Genomic DNA, 15802 nt, shown 5'->3' on the forward strand with positions numbered 1-15802 from the left:
GCCTCTGGGGTGGCACACATACTAGTCAAGTATTTATACCACTGTAGGAGGGTCAACTAGCTTAGAGATCCACATGGAGCGAGGCAACAAACAGGAAGTTACTCAGGTAAAGCTACCTAGGTAATTTTATCCAGAATACTCACAGGACGATGCAATCGGAAGCGCGGTAAAACAGACACTCGTACTGAGCACCCGTTTTTCTAACATGCACACAGCCCGATGCTATATTAAAATGAGCTGCTGTGTTAAAAAGGATGTGCTAGGGAGAATCTGTGTTTCCCTAGCACTCAAATACATCAGGTACCCAGGAGACTGCAATGGGCGCTATTTAGGAGTGTCTGTTTTATCCTGCCTCAGTTAATTTACCCACACAATATACATGAACAGCAAGGGGCAAAATCAGCTTGGAGTGTGTATTGTATGTGTATATTGTGCACCCAAAAATGTTTTCTTTGATTGATCTGTTACCTTATTTTTTTTTTTTAAGCAGTAGATCTTCTGTTGTCTGTGGTTCCTCCTCTGTGGAACCACAGAGAACAGTATTTTTGATGTTCTCAAGAGCCTTTGACTTGCAGTATGACTTAACGCCAGCTCCGGGGCTGGAGTTAAATGTGCATTTGGTGCCTGGAGATTTACTGCATCAGCTAATAGCTAATAGCCTCATCTACATGAAATTTACATGTGCTGAGCGCTATCAGCTCCGCAGTTGTTTGGAAGCGTGTTATGGATGCGCTAGTCCCCTTATTGCATTGGGTGTTAGTCTAGCATGTCCAAGATGCGTGCCTAACCACTCATTAACCTGTGTGCTAGGCTGGGTACATGTTATTGCATCAACCCTTCAGTGGGACTTACCCAGGTAAGTCTCTTGCTGAGTACGCCTGGGTAAGTTTAGAACTGTGTTTTGTCTACCCAGAATTACAAGTTAATCCTCCCCCCCCCCCCCCAACAGAATGCCCTGGGAGCTTCAGAATCATTTACAAATGGAGGCAGAGGAAGGGATGGAGATCAAGGCAGGGGTCGGGAAGTGGCAATTGTATGGAGAGACCAATAGAAAAAAACCCATCAGGTACAGATATTAGACAAAAATGTTTATGAAGTATAAAAAAAAATGCAATTAATTTTGCTTATTATTTTCTGCACATAATTTCCTGATGTATAACCCACACAATAGCACATTTTAAATACCTGTAAAGCTCCATTTTTGCTGAAGGAAGACACGCATTGCATGAGTCGACTTAGTTCTTCAGCAATTGCTTCCACAATTCTTGATAATACTCGAGACACTAGCTCCTTAGAAATGGTAAATACCTGCAGTTATCAAATCAGAATCATGAATAAGTTTAGCATTTTAGCAGATGAATATTTTACTTAGTAAAAGTAATTCATGATTTACTAAATTTTAAGCTCACAGAATTTTTTTTTTTTTGCAAAGTCATGCAACAAACAAAACAATAACCCCCCCAAATATTTTTGCAGTATACTGTAGCATGTGCAAACTAAGGTTCGTGCATTTAATTTAAAGAAGAAATTAATCTACTAGACTATCATAGAAGAAGTGCAAAACCGGCCAAAGAAATTATGCATTTTCTTGTTCATGAACATCAAACATATACAGTGGCAGAAGGTTAAAACTGTTAGCTATTCATGTCAATATGCTCTGATATCAACCATGGCACATGAAAGAAAAATGTGGGTGTGACTGAGCATGGCAGAGAGTGAGGGCGTGGGTATGATTAAGCATGGAAGAGAGCGAGGGCATGGGTGTGATTGTGGGTGTGATTGAACATGGCAGAATGTGTGTGTGTGTGTGTGATTATGGGAGAGAGAGGAGAAAGTTTTTGCCCTTCAATCCCCTACTCCCCCCCTGTTAATCCACAACATTCTCAGGGCATCTGGAAATCAAAGTTGCCAGGTATGGAAACCAAGGGATTTTAAAAAAAAACAACCCTTAGGGGCAGATTTTAAATACTTGCGCGATCACATACTTTTGTTCGCGCCTGGTGTGCGAACAAAAGTACGCTGGATTTTATAAGATACGCATGTAGCCGCGCATATCTTATAAAATCCGGGGTCGGCGTGCGCAAGGGGGTGCACATTTGTGCAACCTGCGCGCGCCGAGCCCAGCGCGGCCTGCCTGTTCACTCCGAGGCCGCTCCGATTTCGGAGCGGCCTCGGAGGGAACTTTTCTTCGCCCTTCCCCCACCTTTCCCTCCCTTCCCCCACCTAACCCCCCCCCCCGGCCCTATCTAAACCCCCCCCTAACTTTGCGTGCGTCGGCTGGCAGCCCCGCTCCGTCCTCCGGTCCCGGGGGCTGGTCCGGAGGCCTCGACCACGCCCCCAGGCCGGTGCCATGCCCCCGGGCCCGCCCCTGAAACGCCGCAGCACGCCCCCGAAACAACGCGTCGTTTCGGGAACACCCCCGGACACGCCCCCTTCCTCCCCTTTTCGAAAGCCCTGGGACTTATGCGCGTCCCGGGGCTTTATGCGTGCCGGCGGCCTATGCAAAATAGGTGCGCCGGCGCGCGCGGGCCTTTTAAAATCCGCCCCTTAGTTTTTATTATTGGATGTTATTTGATATATCTGTTGTTTTGAAATATTTTATTGGCATTTGGAAAAGTTTTGAGTTTTTCATTATTGGATGCTTTTTGTATCATCTGTTTTGAAATATTTATTCTTTTCATTAATTTTTTTCACTTTTATGATTAATGGTTTATATTTCTTGATTTTATTTGATGCTTTATGAGAAATGGTGTGATTTCTGTTTTTCCATTGTTTATTTATTTTATTTAAAATTATTTATATACCATTTTTAAAATGTAAGTTTTATCAAAACGGTTTACAAAAAGTAATATAAAATAAAAGAGATTAGAGAATAAATGAAAAAGGAATAAAAGTTACACAAATTGGTATATAAACAATAGAACAAAGAGTTTATATTTAAAAATAAAAATCTTAATAGAAAAAAAAAGTTGTAACATCAAACGCTTATATAAGTAAGGGGGGGAAGAGAGGCGGTGAGTAAGTAACTGATTTTATAATGTTATAATGTGTCACAGAGGAAAAATGCTATTGGGGGGGGGGGGGAGAGGTTGCGTGATTATTATTGTGTATTTGATGAAGTATTGAATGCTAATTGAAACATATGTTTTCAGAGATTTTTTAAAGTGAAGTGGATTAGTTAATAGATGGAATGGATTTGGTAAAGAATTCCAGAGGGAGGGTCCTGCTATAGAGAACGCTCTCCTTCTGGTAATGTCTAGTCTTGCCAGTCGTGGTGATGGAATGTCTAATAGATTTTGTGTTAGTGATCTTAAATGTTGAGCAGGTTTATAGATACGGAGCATAGAACAAAGCCAAGTAGAAGAAGAATTGTGTATTAAGCCGTGAATAATAGTAAGTACTTTATATTTTATCCTGAATTTTATGGGTAGCCAGTGAAGGGATTGCAAAGTTGGTGTGATATGATTTCGAAGAGAGATACCAGATAAGATGTGAGCTAAGCTGTTTGGAACTAGTTGTAGAGTATCAATTGTGGAATCAGGTAAGCCTAGATAAAGAGCATTACAATAATCTAGACCAGAGAAAATTAGTGACTGCAGAATAGTTCGGAAATTGTGACGGAAAAGTAGAGGGCGGAGACGTTTTAAGAGTTGTAATTTGTAAAATGATGTTGTTGTTTCATTGATAGATCCGTGTTTATGATAACTCCTAGGTTTGTAGCATAATGTGTTATCGGGATCGACACGCCATTTGTTACCAGATGTGAAGGTAGACCAATTGAGGAATCTGAAATAGAAGTTAAATGAACGCTCTCAGTTTTTGACGGGTTCAATTTTAAACGACTGTGTGAAAGCCATGAATTAATAGTAGATAGATAAAGAGAGACCATAGATAAGGTGGTGGGCCAGGATGTTTTATAGGGAACTAAGAACTGTTGCTCTACATTCAGAGTCTGGCTTGTTTTGGTTTCTGGTTCGTTTTTTGTCTGCCTGTTTCTATTTGTACTTTATGATCTCTTTATTCTTTGTTTGAGAGTCTGTTTGTGCTCTGCATGTGTGACTGAGGTAAGACATTTTGCTAGTTTGTAGTTTCTGTGTAGTGATCTATAGCTTGGCTTGTCCTGTTTTCCTAACAAGAGGTGTATTGGTGAACTAGGACCTTGCATAATATTTACAGTGCTGTCTTTTCATAGGTACAGTGGTTATTGTTTGTAGTAGCTTTTAGTTTTGTTCAGGAAGGAGATTTACGATATTTTTATTGTAATTCAGTTACTCATGGATTTCTCAGGGTCAAGCCCACATCCAGCATGTGATACCACAGGCATTTTCTTATGTTCTTATATCATTTTCTTATGTTCTTATATAAGTTCTTGGAGGAGAAGTCCATTACCTGCTATTAAGTTCTCATAGGGGCGGATTTTAAAAGGCGCGCTAATAGCCTACTTTTGTTTGCGCTCCAGGCGCAAACAAAAGTACGCTGGATTTTAGTAGATACGCGCGCGTATCTGCTAAAAACCTGGATCAGCGCGCGCAAGGCTATGGATTTTGTATAGCTGGTGCGCGCCGAGCCGCGCAGCCTACCCCCGTTCCCTCCAAGGCCGCTCCGAAATCGGAGCGGCCTCGGAGGGAACTTTCCTTTGCACTCCCCTCACCTTCCCCTCCCTTCCCCTACCTAACCCACCCGCCCGGCCCTGTCTAAACCCCCCCCTTACCTTTGTCGGGGGATTTACGCCTCCCGGAGGGAGGCGTAAATCCCTGCGAGCCAGCGGGCCTCCTGTGCGCCGGGCCGCGACCTGGGGGCGGGTACGGAGGGCGAGGCCACGCCCCCGGACCGCCCCGGGCCGTAGCCACGCCCCCGTGCCCGCCCCCCGACACGCCCCCTCGGAGAACCCCGGGACTTACGCGAGTCCCGGGGCTCTGCGCGCGCCGGGAGGCCTATGTAAAATAGGCTTCCCGGCGCGCAGGGCCCTGCTCGCGTAAATCCGCCCAGTTTTGGGCGGATTTATGCGAGCAGGGCTCTGAAAATCCGCCCCTTAGAGAATAGCCACTGCCATTAGCAATGGTAACATGGAATAGACTTCATTTTTGGGTACTTGCCAGGTTCTTATGGCCTGGATTGGCCACTGTTGGAAACAGGATGCTGGGCTTGATGGACCCTTGGTCTGACCCAGTATGGCATTTTCTTATGTTCTTAGGCATAATACCATATGAATATCACAACTAAAATCAACAAACTTAAGGCAGTCCTTATAGGCAAAGAAAATGGCCACTGTCAGCCTGTAAGGACTACAACTCCCAACATCCAAAAGGGAAAGTATTGAGAGTGTTGGCTGGCAAAGTGTCACGGATTGTGAGCACTCAGCTGTGGTCTGGTTGAAGCAACCAGGCAGGCGAACCCACTAGAGTCCACACTGACAGCAAGTGAACACGCTCTAACCAGGACAAGGCTTAGGCTTCACCTATACCAGCCCCATTCCCTTCATCATATCCTCTTGTCATATCCCTCCTCAGCCGTCTCTTCTCCAACTCTAATCTCTTTAGCCTTTCTTCATAGGGGAGCCATTCCATGCTCCTTATTTGAGATTGCCCTTCTTTGCACTTTCTCCAGTACAACTATATCTTTTTTGAGATGCGGCAATCAGAATTGCACACAGTATTCAAGGTGCAGTCTTACCATGGAGCGATACAGCGGCATTGTGTTATCCACCTTTTGATTTGCCATTCCTTTCCTAATAATTCCTAACATTCTGTTTGCTTTTTTGACCACCTCAGCACAATGAGCCAACAATTTCAATGTATTATCCACTATGATGTCTTGATCTCTTTCCTGGCTCATAACTCCTAAGATGGAACCTAACATTGTGTAATCACAGCAAGGGTTATTTTTCCCTATATGCATCACCTTACACTTGTCCACATTAAATTTCATCTGCCATTTGGAAGCAGGGACAGGAGCAAGGCTGGAACTAGAGACAGTAGGAACAAGGAAAGCTTTCTTTTATAGCAAGTCTATTCAAGACCTGATAAAATTGATTCTCTGAGTGGGGCTGAGGTTTAACTTGGCAAAACTGACTATGAAATCTCAGGACTGAGAGTTGAATTGTGTTCAAGGAGTCTAGCAACCCTGCTTGAGAAGGTCCCATCACCAGCCAGGTGCCCAGAGAAGGGAAAACACAATCCCCCAATGACGAAGATGTGCTGCCACTACCTCCAAGTACTTCATGAAGACCCTTAGGGCCACGAAAAAGTAGAACCTTGTACTGGTAGTGTGTTTTCTCCACCATGAATCTGAGGTATTTTCAGTAAGATGAATGAATGGGGTTGTGAGCATACACATCCTCAAGGCCCAGAATGCACATTCAATCTCCCTATAGAAGGGTAGGATGGTGCAAAGGGCATTTATCTTTAATTTCTCCCTGTTATGACTCTCACCTCTGATCCAAAATGACTCCAACATAGCCTCCAGCAACATGCTGTTCCAAAGACCCAGGATAGAACTTCCTGGACTGCCTTCATAGGTCCCCTATCCAGGAGTTCCTGTGGTGCTGGCTGATGAGGTCACATCCTCAATGTGTATATAAGGAAGTCTCTTGCAACCAGCCAGCACCTCTAAGAACTAAATCTGACAGGGACAACAATAATGTTTCAGTACTAAATAATTTATGATATCACCTTGCGGGTCACCAGGTGACTCTCTTCCAGAGACTTGGCTCAAAGCAGCCAGTTGTCCAAATACAGGTGTACTAGGATTCCATCCTTTCACAACTCTGCTGCCACAACCACCATAACATTGGAAAAGTTCATGGAGCAGTGGCTAGACCAAAAGGCATCGCCCAAAACTGATAATGGTGCCCCAACACAGCAAAACACAGAAAATGTAGGTGCTCCAATTGGATGGGAATAGGTAGGTAGGCCCCGGCCAGATTCAGGAAGGTCAGAATTTCCCACGACTTTAGAGCCATTACCACTGAGCGCAAGGTTTCCATGCGAAAATGAGCCACTTGCAAATGACAGTTGATTCTTTTGAGATCCAGGATGGGATGAAAGGAGACCTCTTTCTTGCCCACAACAAAATAAATGGAATATCGCCCCGTACTTTTTTGAGATGTAAGCACTGGAACCACAGTCCTCAGACTGAGGAGCCTTGACAGCACAGATTCCACTGCCTGCTTCTTCTGCAGGGAGTGGCAAGGAGATATGAACATGTCCCGAGGAACACTGCGAAATTACAGCTCATATCCTTCTCATATCACCTTCAGGACCCACTGATCAGATGTGATCTCGACCCACCTCTGATAAAAGAGAGAGAGACGTCCCCCTATCTCTTGTTCCCAAGGGTGGGTTAGCAAACCTTCATTATGAGGCTCGGAAGGATCCGTCATCCGAGCCCATACCTCTCTCTTGGGTTGTCTGGGACGAGAGGACTGAGACCTGCTGAAAGGCCAAGTCCTTTGAAAGGTCAAGTTCTTTGAAAGGTCAACCCTCTGTAGGGACGAAACCACTTGGAACCTTGAGACAACTGCTTCTTATCCTCTGGCAACCAGGGATTTGCCCCACTTACTAGCTAGTTTCTCCAACTTGCTCCCCAAAAAAGCAGGTCTTGAAAGGCAATTTCATCAGATTAGCTTTGGAGTTGCGTCGGCCAACCAATTTTGCAGCCATAATTAATGCCTGGCTGTTATTAACAAAGCCACTCCTCTAGCCAAGGTACAGACCAAATTATAGCCCACATCAGCTAAAAAGGCAGCGGTGGATACCATAATTGCTCTGAAATTCACTCCAGAACCATCAATCTCCTGAGAGAGAAGCAGACAAAAGTGAGCCACCAGGGCACAACAGAAAGCTATCTGCAATGTCTTTGCCACAGCATCAAATGCTTGCCTAAGGATGGCCTCAATCCTCCTATCATGCACATCCTTCAAGGCTGCTCCTCCCTCCATGGGGATAGCCATCCACTTAGACATGGCACAGACAAGAGCATCCACTTTTGGAAAACGCAGGCACTCTCTCACCAGTGGATCCAGGGGGTACAGGCCTTCCAGTGTCCGACCCCCTTTGAAATTTGCCTCCGGAGTCTCCCATTCAAGATCAATCAATTCTCGAATGACTTCCATAACAGGAAAAAAACAAGAGGCTTTATGCAAGGAAACCAAAATGGGATTTTTCATTGGTTCAGACATGGAATCTGCCCCAGGCACTCCCAGCATCTTCAGAGTCTGGGAAATCAGGGATGGCATTTCATCTCTATGAAAGAACCGCAACATGGTCCAATACGGTTCCAGTCATGGAGATATTTCCCCATCTTCCAGAGAGTCAGGATCTGCCTCATCATCGGTGCCATCCGGATTTCTGTCGGGAATAACCTCAGCTAACAGAGGTGCATTTTGCCACTTAAACATAGGACAGGAAGGGACCATTGACAGGATCTGACTTGACAGGATTGGGCGGGGCTGAGGACTACGCCTGAAGAAAGGATTGCAATCCTTGAAAAAATTCTACCCAAGAAAAGGCAGAAGGATCCATGCCAAAACCAGAAAGCACTTGTGCAGGCCCATTGAGCTGCCATTCCCTGTGGTGGAAGCAGTGAAGGGAGTTGCAAGGTCAGGCATTCCTCCGGACAAGTCCTAAACTAGGCCATCATCAGGCTGAGACGAACCAGGCTTAACAAAATCAGAGGAAGATAATTCTCCCTGAGCCTCTAAGCAGTGCTGACACATGTCAGAGGGTACTCCAGGCTAAGATGTCCGAATATGACAGGCAACACAGAAAGAAAGGTGCTTGGGTTTCTTGGTCACTGGTGCCATTAGTTCATCAGTATGCTTAACAGGCGACTGAGGATGTGCATCCAGCCGATTCACGCTGAAAAATTTCAAGTGCACAAAATTTATGCACACAAATGTTAGGCACCTCAAGTCTATGTGCTGCAAATCTAAGCGCACTGACATTTCACCAGACCTGGTCGTACAACTGATATATTTTAGAATGTGCACACAGGTAATGCGCCCAAAAGAAACTGGGCACACAATTCGGTCACACAGCCAGATGCACTGAGCGCAATGATGGTCCTGTAGAGGGCAGTCAAACATGCAGAAAAGCGCACAAAAATGCTACTGCAGCCTACCACGTGGTGCAAGGAAAAAACATTACAGCGAGGCCTAGCCTGCCCAAGCTGCTCAACCCAGAAGGCTGTCCAGGTCCCTTAACCCCAACGGGAGCAGGGACAAATGTCAGAACGGCGCGTCGAGCGTGGAGACCAGAGGAAGTCCTACCAACCCCTCTATTCTGTCTCTCACTTTTCTTTTTAAACTTACCTGAGCTCAGCCCTTCCTGGCTGAGTACAGAGACAGTCTCCCTTGGAGGAGAGGCTGCACAGATTGGTAACCTCCCCCCATCCTCTAACCTACAAAGATCTAGCTAGATTAAGAGTTCTCTCAGGGCTGAATGGTAATGTGTCCAGGGAAGGTGGGTGGGTGGGGGGACCATTGCATGAATATTAGTGAGACTGTAACCTTGAGCACCGTGTACAGTTCTGGTGACAGCATCTCAAAAAAGATATAGTTGCACTGGAGAAGGTACAGAGAAGGGCGACCAAAATGATAAAAGGGGATGTAACAGCTCCCTTATGAGGAAAAGCTAAAGAGGTTAGGGCTGTTCAGCTTGGAGAAGAGGTGGCTGAAGGGGGAATAGTATAGAAGTCTTTAAAAACATGAGAGGTCTTAAACGAGTAGTTGTGAATCGGATAATAGAAAGACTAGGGGGCACTCCATGAAGTTAGCAAGTAGCAAATTTAAGACTAATCGGAGAAAATTATTTTTTACTCAACGCACAATTAAGCTCTGGAATTTGTTGCCAGAGGATGTGGTTACTGCAGTTAGTTTAGCTGGGTTTAAAAAAGGTTTGGATAAGCTCTTGGAGGAGAAGTCCATTAACTGTTATTAATCAAGTTGACTTAGCAGAGGCCATTCCCTATTACTGGCATTAGTAGCATGGGAATCTTCTTAGTATTTGGCTCCTTGCCAGGAGCTTAAAGCTTGGTTTGGCCTCTGTTGGAAACAGGATGCTGGGCTTGATGGACCATTGGTTTGACCCAGCATGGCAATTTCTTATGTTCTTATTAGGGTCTTTATGGAGCTGAAAAAAAAAGGATTGGGGATTCCCTTTCAATTCCCTTCCCATAGAGATGTTCAAGGTTTAATTATATTTAAATTCACAGTGGTATAACAGAAATGCTTACAATTTTTAAATCTTGATGCAACAGTGTTTAGCATACACTTCTTTTGAATTGGATGGCTGCATTCCTTGCATCCATAGGGGTATCAAAGAAAACATCGAAAAGGATTGGGAGATAGCAATTAGGCAGATCCAAGAATTGTGTTAGGCAGAATTTGATAGGGAAATGCTGATAACTTGAAAAAGCAAGAGGGGAATAAGGAAGACACAGCAGGTAAGACAACTTGTAGAATGTGCTAGCTAAAAGTGACTGGAATGTGTGATTTAGTTATTCCTTAGGCCGGTTGAGGATAGAATGGATGTGCGCTCATTCATTGATTTTTGGAGATGGAAAATGAGCGCTTGAGAAGCATCAGACTGAGCACTGGGATTACTGTTGTGCCAAGTCAGGATTCAGTATACAGGAATCTGAGGAATGAGACAGGATCAACTGATCCTAACCTTGCTTCAAGCAAGTGGAACAGCACCAATACTCACCTCATCTGGATCCACTTGGGACCAATAACATGGAGCAAAGATGTTGAGCTCATATTATGAATCAAGTGGGACTTGGTATAAGTAGTTTCTTTATTCCCAGGGAGAATATAGTTTGGTTTGATTTCATTTCATTTCAAGGTGAGTTTGAAAAAGTGATATGGACATGAAAGTCTTAGAAATGGGACGTGTGGGGGAGTGTACAGAAAACTCCCTCAGACTACCATAAAGGACTAGGCACAGCTGTCTCGTCTGGTCCTCTTTAAGACTGAGACTCTCAGGGAATCTTGGGTGAAGGGAGGAGCCCTTAACCAGAGTATAAAACTTCAGGGTCTAGAAGGGTTACGAGAGCCACAGACAGCAGACAGAGAACCAGTGTATGAGAAGACCTGATACGTTTAAGATATAAGTTAAAGACCTGCTTTGTTTAGGATTGCGACTTGCCTGAAATCAAGGTGAGCTGCCTACAATGTTTGCTTTGCACTGCGCTCTGTTATTTGTGAGAGACCTGAACTCCAAGGTGAGCTGCCTGTTTAGTTTGTTTTGCTGTGCACTTGCCTCAATTTCACTGTAAATACACTGCACTTAAGGAACAGCCAGAGTCTGCCTCCTTTTTCCTCTGACAGTTCCCAAGCTGCTACTGATTGAGTTACCACAGGAAGTTTCAAAATCTTTTATTCTTATGAGAATGAAGCATGCATTGATAATTCAGGATTGTGTGGGGCTGTGTCAGTAGAATGGGATACATTTGTTTGAGATTAGTATGAACATATTGTTAAACGCTTTTCAGGATGCACTGGACTTAGGTTTAGGCTACAAAGAGGCCATGGCGAGTGGAATCGGAAACTAAGACAAAGAAGTGTCTCAGTTCTTGTGGCAAAAAGCAGAAATCCTCAAGTTCAAAGTAGGAGCATGACAAATAGTGAGTAAGAAAGCAATTTTCAGTACTCTGCATTGTTGCAAAATATTCAGGTACTTTCGTACCTTCAGACCATGTGGCCTATTTTCAAAGGAAAATATCACAAGTAGTCTCCCTTTGACAAATGACCACAAGGTACAAAAAGTACGTGCATTCTTTACATCTGCTTTATCTGTAAGAGGCAGACCAGGGGCACAAACATGCATGCACATTTCAAAATGCAAATGTATGCCCTTACTCCCCTGACCTAAATACATTCCTGGGAATATAATTTTTTTGAGTGAGCAGTTTCTTCTTGCTTCTAGATAGGGTATTCATCAAAATACATTATGGCGTTAACACAAGTAACACAAGTAATAACGCGTTAACACATGTGATAATAGCACAGCACGAATGCAAATTTTGGGAAGGGGTGGGATTAGGGAGGAGTTTGGGTGGGATTTATGAAAATGAGGGGCAATATCACATCATATGATAGCATACGCATGCTATCGCACAGTTTTAACGCCAAAATAACTACACCTATTTTCCTGGTTTTAAGCTATGCGATATGACCGAAATGGCCGTAATGGAATTCACGATAAATTTTTTAAATTGCATTTCGGCCATTTCTGGGCTTGGGAGGGGGAGAGAGAGAGAGAACATCTGGGGAAGCCTTCACAGTATTTAACTATTTATATGCCTATAGGAAGGGTAGCTAATAGCTCGAGGTGAGGTGTTGGTGGTGGTTTAGGGGCCAGTTTTCATGCATAGTGAGATGTATGAACAGCACAGTACACCTCGGTGAAGATCTGATGTCATCTGGAGTGACAAAAGTCTCACAAAGATGAAATTTTGTACTATGTTACCTTGCCCTAGCTTGATGGGACCCTGTTATAAAGTGTCAAATCTTCAGAGTTGTACTTGCTGTTCGTACTTCTCACTCTGCATGAAAAACTGGCCCCTAAACCACAACCAATACCTTACCTCGCGCTATTAGCTGCCCCTCCTATAGAGATATAAATACTTGACTACTATGAAGGCCTTATAGATAGGCTCACTCTCTCTCAGCACGAGAAACGAAATAGGGAGTATTGCGGGGTGTGAAAACTTCACTGCACCATGTGTGAAGCGCTATGCTACCACATGGTGCGGTAACTCTAAAATTACCCTAAACATTAGAGATGTGAATCGTGTGATCGATCGTCTTAATGATCGATTTTGGCTGGGGGGGGGGAGGGAATCTGATCGTCGCGGTTTTGTTTTTTTTAAAATCGTTTAAATCGTAAATCGGGGGAGGGCGGGAAAACCGGCACACTAAAACAACCCTAAAACCCACCCCGACCCTTTAAAATAAATCCCCCACCCTCCTGAACCCCCCCAAAATGTTTTAAATTACCTGGGGTCCAGTGGGGGGGGGTCCCGGTGTGATCTTCCACTCTCGGGCCACAGCTGCGTTAATAGAAATGGCGCTGGCGCCATTTTGGTTCCTGTCCCTCGACGTCATGAGCGCAGGAGATCGGCTCCCGGACCCCCAGGGACTTTTGGCCAGCTTGGGGGGGGCCTCCTGACCCCCACAAGACTTGCCAAAAGTCCAGCGGGGGTCCGGGAGTGACCTCCTGCCGTATTGCAAAATGGCACCGGCCTTATTGCCGTATTGCAAAATGGCGCCTTCCCCCGATTTACGATTTTTGACGATAAATCGGGGGAATTCCTATTGTATCGCGCCTCTAACGATTTTTGACGATTTAAAATATATCGGACGATTTTTTAAATCGTCAAAAAACGATTCACATCCCTACTAAACATGCCTATTTTCCTTATCGCGGGCATTAGGCCTGGGATATTACAGCATTTTGATGCTGTAATATCCCAGGTTAGATTGCTAGTTCAATTGGAATCAGGGCTAGGATTTGGTGCCTTGAGTCTTCGTTTGCAATTTTCCAGAGATTTTTCCCCTATCTCTCTTCCCAATTTGTTTTAGTTTAATCATCACAGTGAGTCTTTGAATATGAGCCATGCACCAGGGCTCCTTTGAAAATCCCGCACTAATGGGAATTAAATTTGGCCACTTAGTTTTGTTATTGCGCTGTGACTGTGACTTTGTCCTCACTGAGAGACAGTGGACACTGTCTCTGTAGCATCCCCATTCTGACTGACCTGGGAATGGAAGACCTGAGCTAGAAAGTGAACCCAGGTCTCTCTGAATAGCATGCATAGCACTGCCACTGAGCCACCAGGCTGACTCAAGAATGCTTTTTTAAAATCTGACTAAAATGACCTATTGTAAAGGCCTGCACATACTTTCAACTTCTCTGAGGGGAACAATTTTCAAAAAGGCAGTCTAGCCAGACATCTACTTAGTCACTCAGCTAAATTTCTCTAAAAATTTTCTTTTCCATAACTAAAATGTCAGTTTGCTCAGTATTGTCAATAAGAAATGGGCTGCCAGCATGGCAACCAGAAGTGTAAAAAGTCTTAGTGCTAATGTTAGCAAAATACAGCTTGGCATTTCATGCAAGTTGTAAGTACAATAATGAGTAGATGTCCTAGAAGAAATACAGGTATCACATAATCGGGTTGGTCCAACAGGTTACACATTCCTCATGCTGACTAGATCGGTTTGGCAGATTGAGAGTATCTGGATTTGTCTAGCAGACTTCATGGTAAGAAATCAGAAAATTGACAGCATGATGTCATAGATTGTATAACACCAAACCAAAAGGAGACAGAAGTTGGATTTGTGAATTATTTATGCATTGTTTCCTTCATTTGTATAATTAACCATGAATTTTCTACTTATGCTTGCCTGTGCATTATTCAAAAGGAAGAGGGGGAGGGGAGATGGAAGTTGGTGAATGCTGGCAAGGCAGACTACAGGTCTATGTTATAGGTGTAGTGGAGTGGCTGCTGGACTGCACCACTGAAGGAGCTTTTTCCCTGTTCCATTTTTTAAAAATATAGATATTCTAAACTCTAATAAAACTGGTAAATAAGTCCCGAGCAAATTTCTACCAGTAACAAGAGCAGCAAAAGGAAAAGGCTTGGTGATAGCAAAGCAATTTTGCTGAAGATAGCCAGCTGACTATCAGTAAAGAGGGAGATTGAGACCATAAAATTAAGTTAATTCTCTCTCAGTAGGCATTACTGCGACACTACCTGCGATGACTGCAATGTCGTAATGGAAATAAGAATGTCATTATTGCATGCTAGTGAGATCATAATTAAGATCATAATATTTTTTGCGCCCAGAAGTTTCCTTTTGCTCCGCTGGGTTTCCAGCTCAGTTGAAATTAGGGTTGGGATTTGGCACCATAAGCCTTCATTTCCATCTATGCAAGGATATGCCCCTATTTTATATCCTCTCCCAACTTACTCAGCCTAGTCATTGCAACTACAGGCCTTGACTGGTGACCATGCAATAGTGCTCCTTCCAGAATCCAGCCACTGTGGACTCTACATTTGTCTATTGTGCAATGACTGGGACTGTGCACATTGCCTCTGCAGGATTCCCCAGCTCAGGGAAGAGAACGCCTGACTTGGGGAAGTGAACCCGTGTCCTGCGCATGGCAGCAGGTGGAAGCACTGCCACTGAGTCAGTGGGCTGGCCTTGGGATCATACCTTTGTGAAAGTTGAAAAAATAAGGATGCTGAAATAATGGATATTTTTTATTTTAGAAAATGGTTACAAATTTGATAACAAAAATTAGTCTACAACAGAAGTTCCCAAAACTAAAGTTTGCATGTTATGCATGCAAATTTTCTGTCATGCATATTGATTGTGGATATGCTGAAAACCTGACTGGTTGGGGGTCCTTCAGGACCACTGGTTTACAATATGCTTACCTCCGCATGTACAGCAATGATGTTCACTAAGGCTTCTTTCAAATAATTTCTGACACCTGGTTAAAACACAAGATTAGGATAGGACTGTCAAACATTTGATTCTTTAAAGCAAACCAGCACTGCATGGCTACATGAGATGTCCTTCAGATTTTCTGTTGCATGCTTTTTAAAATTCTTTCCTAACACCATTTATTCGGATATTGACTGCGAACGTTAAATCACAGGAGCTATGATCAATTTCCACAGTAAAATGGTAAGAGGCATGTTTTGTAACCAAAGCATTCAACAAGTTAACCGTTCCCATTTCAATATTTTTCTGTTTGCAGCTACTCTCAATAACCTTCCAGACCACTTG

The 15802-nt window shown here is 43.9% G+C and overlaps 1 protein-coding gene across 1 annotated transcript in view; it reads right to left on the minus strand.

Annotated features, from left to right (window-relative positions):
- The window catches only part of EXOC2 (exocyst complex component 2), a 391656-nt gene that overhangs the window by 32165 nt on the left and 343689 nt on the right, over nt 1-15802 (minus strand). Inside the window, exons 24-25 of the mRNA XM_029590528.1 lie at nt 15448-15503; nt 1186-1308 (exon numbers count right to left, since the gene is read on the minus strand). Coding sequence (XP_029446388.1) covers nt 1186-1308; nt 15448-15503 — 179 coding nt within the window. The remainder of the gene's footprint in view (nt 1-1185; nt 1309-15447; nt 15504-15802) is intronic.

Source organism: Rhinatrema bivittatum, chromosome 2 (assembly GCF_901001135.1).
Source record: "Rhinatrema bivittatum chromosome 2, aRhiBiv1.1, whole genome shotgun sequence".
In the NCBI taxonomy this organism is placed as follows: domain Eukaryota; kingdom Metazoa; phylum Chordata; class Amphibia; order Gymnophiona; family Rhinatrematidae; genus Rhinatrema; species Rhinatrema bivittatum.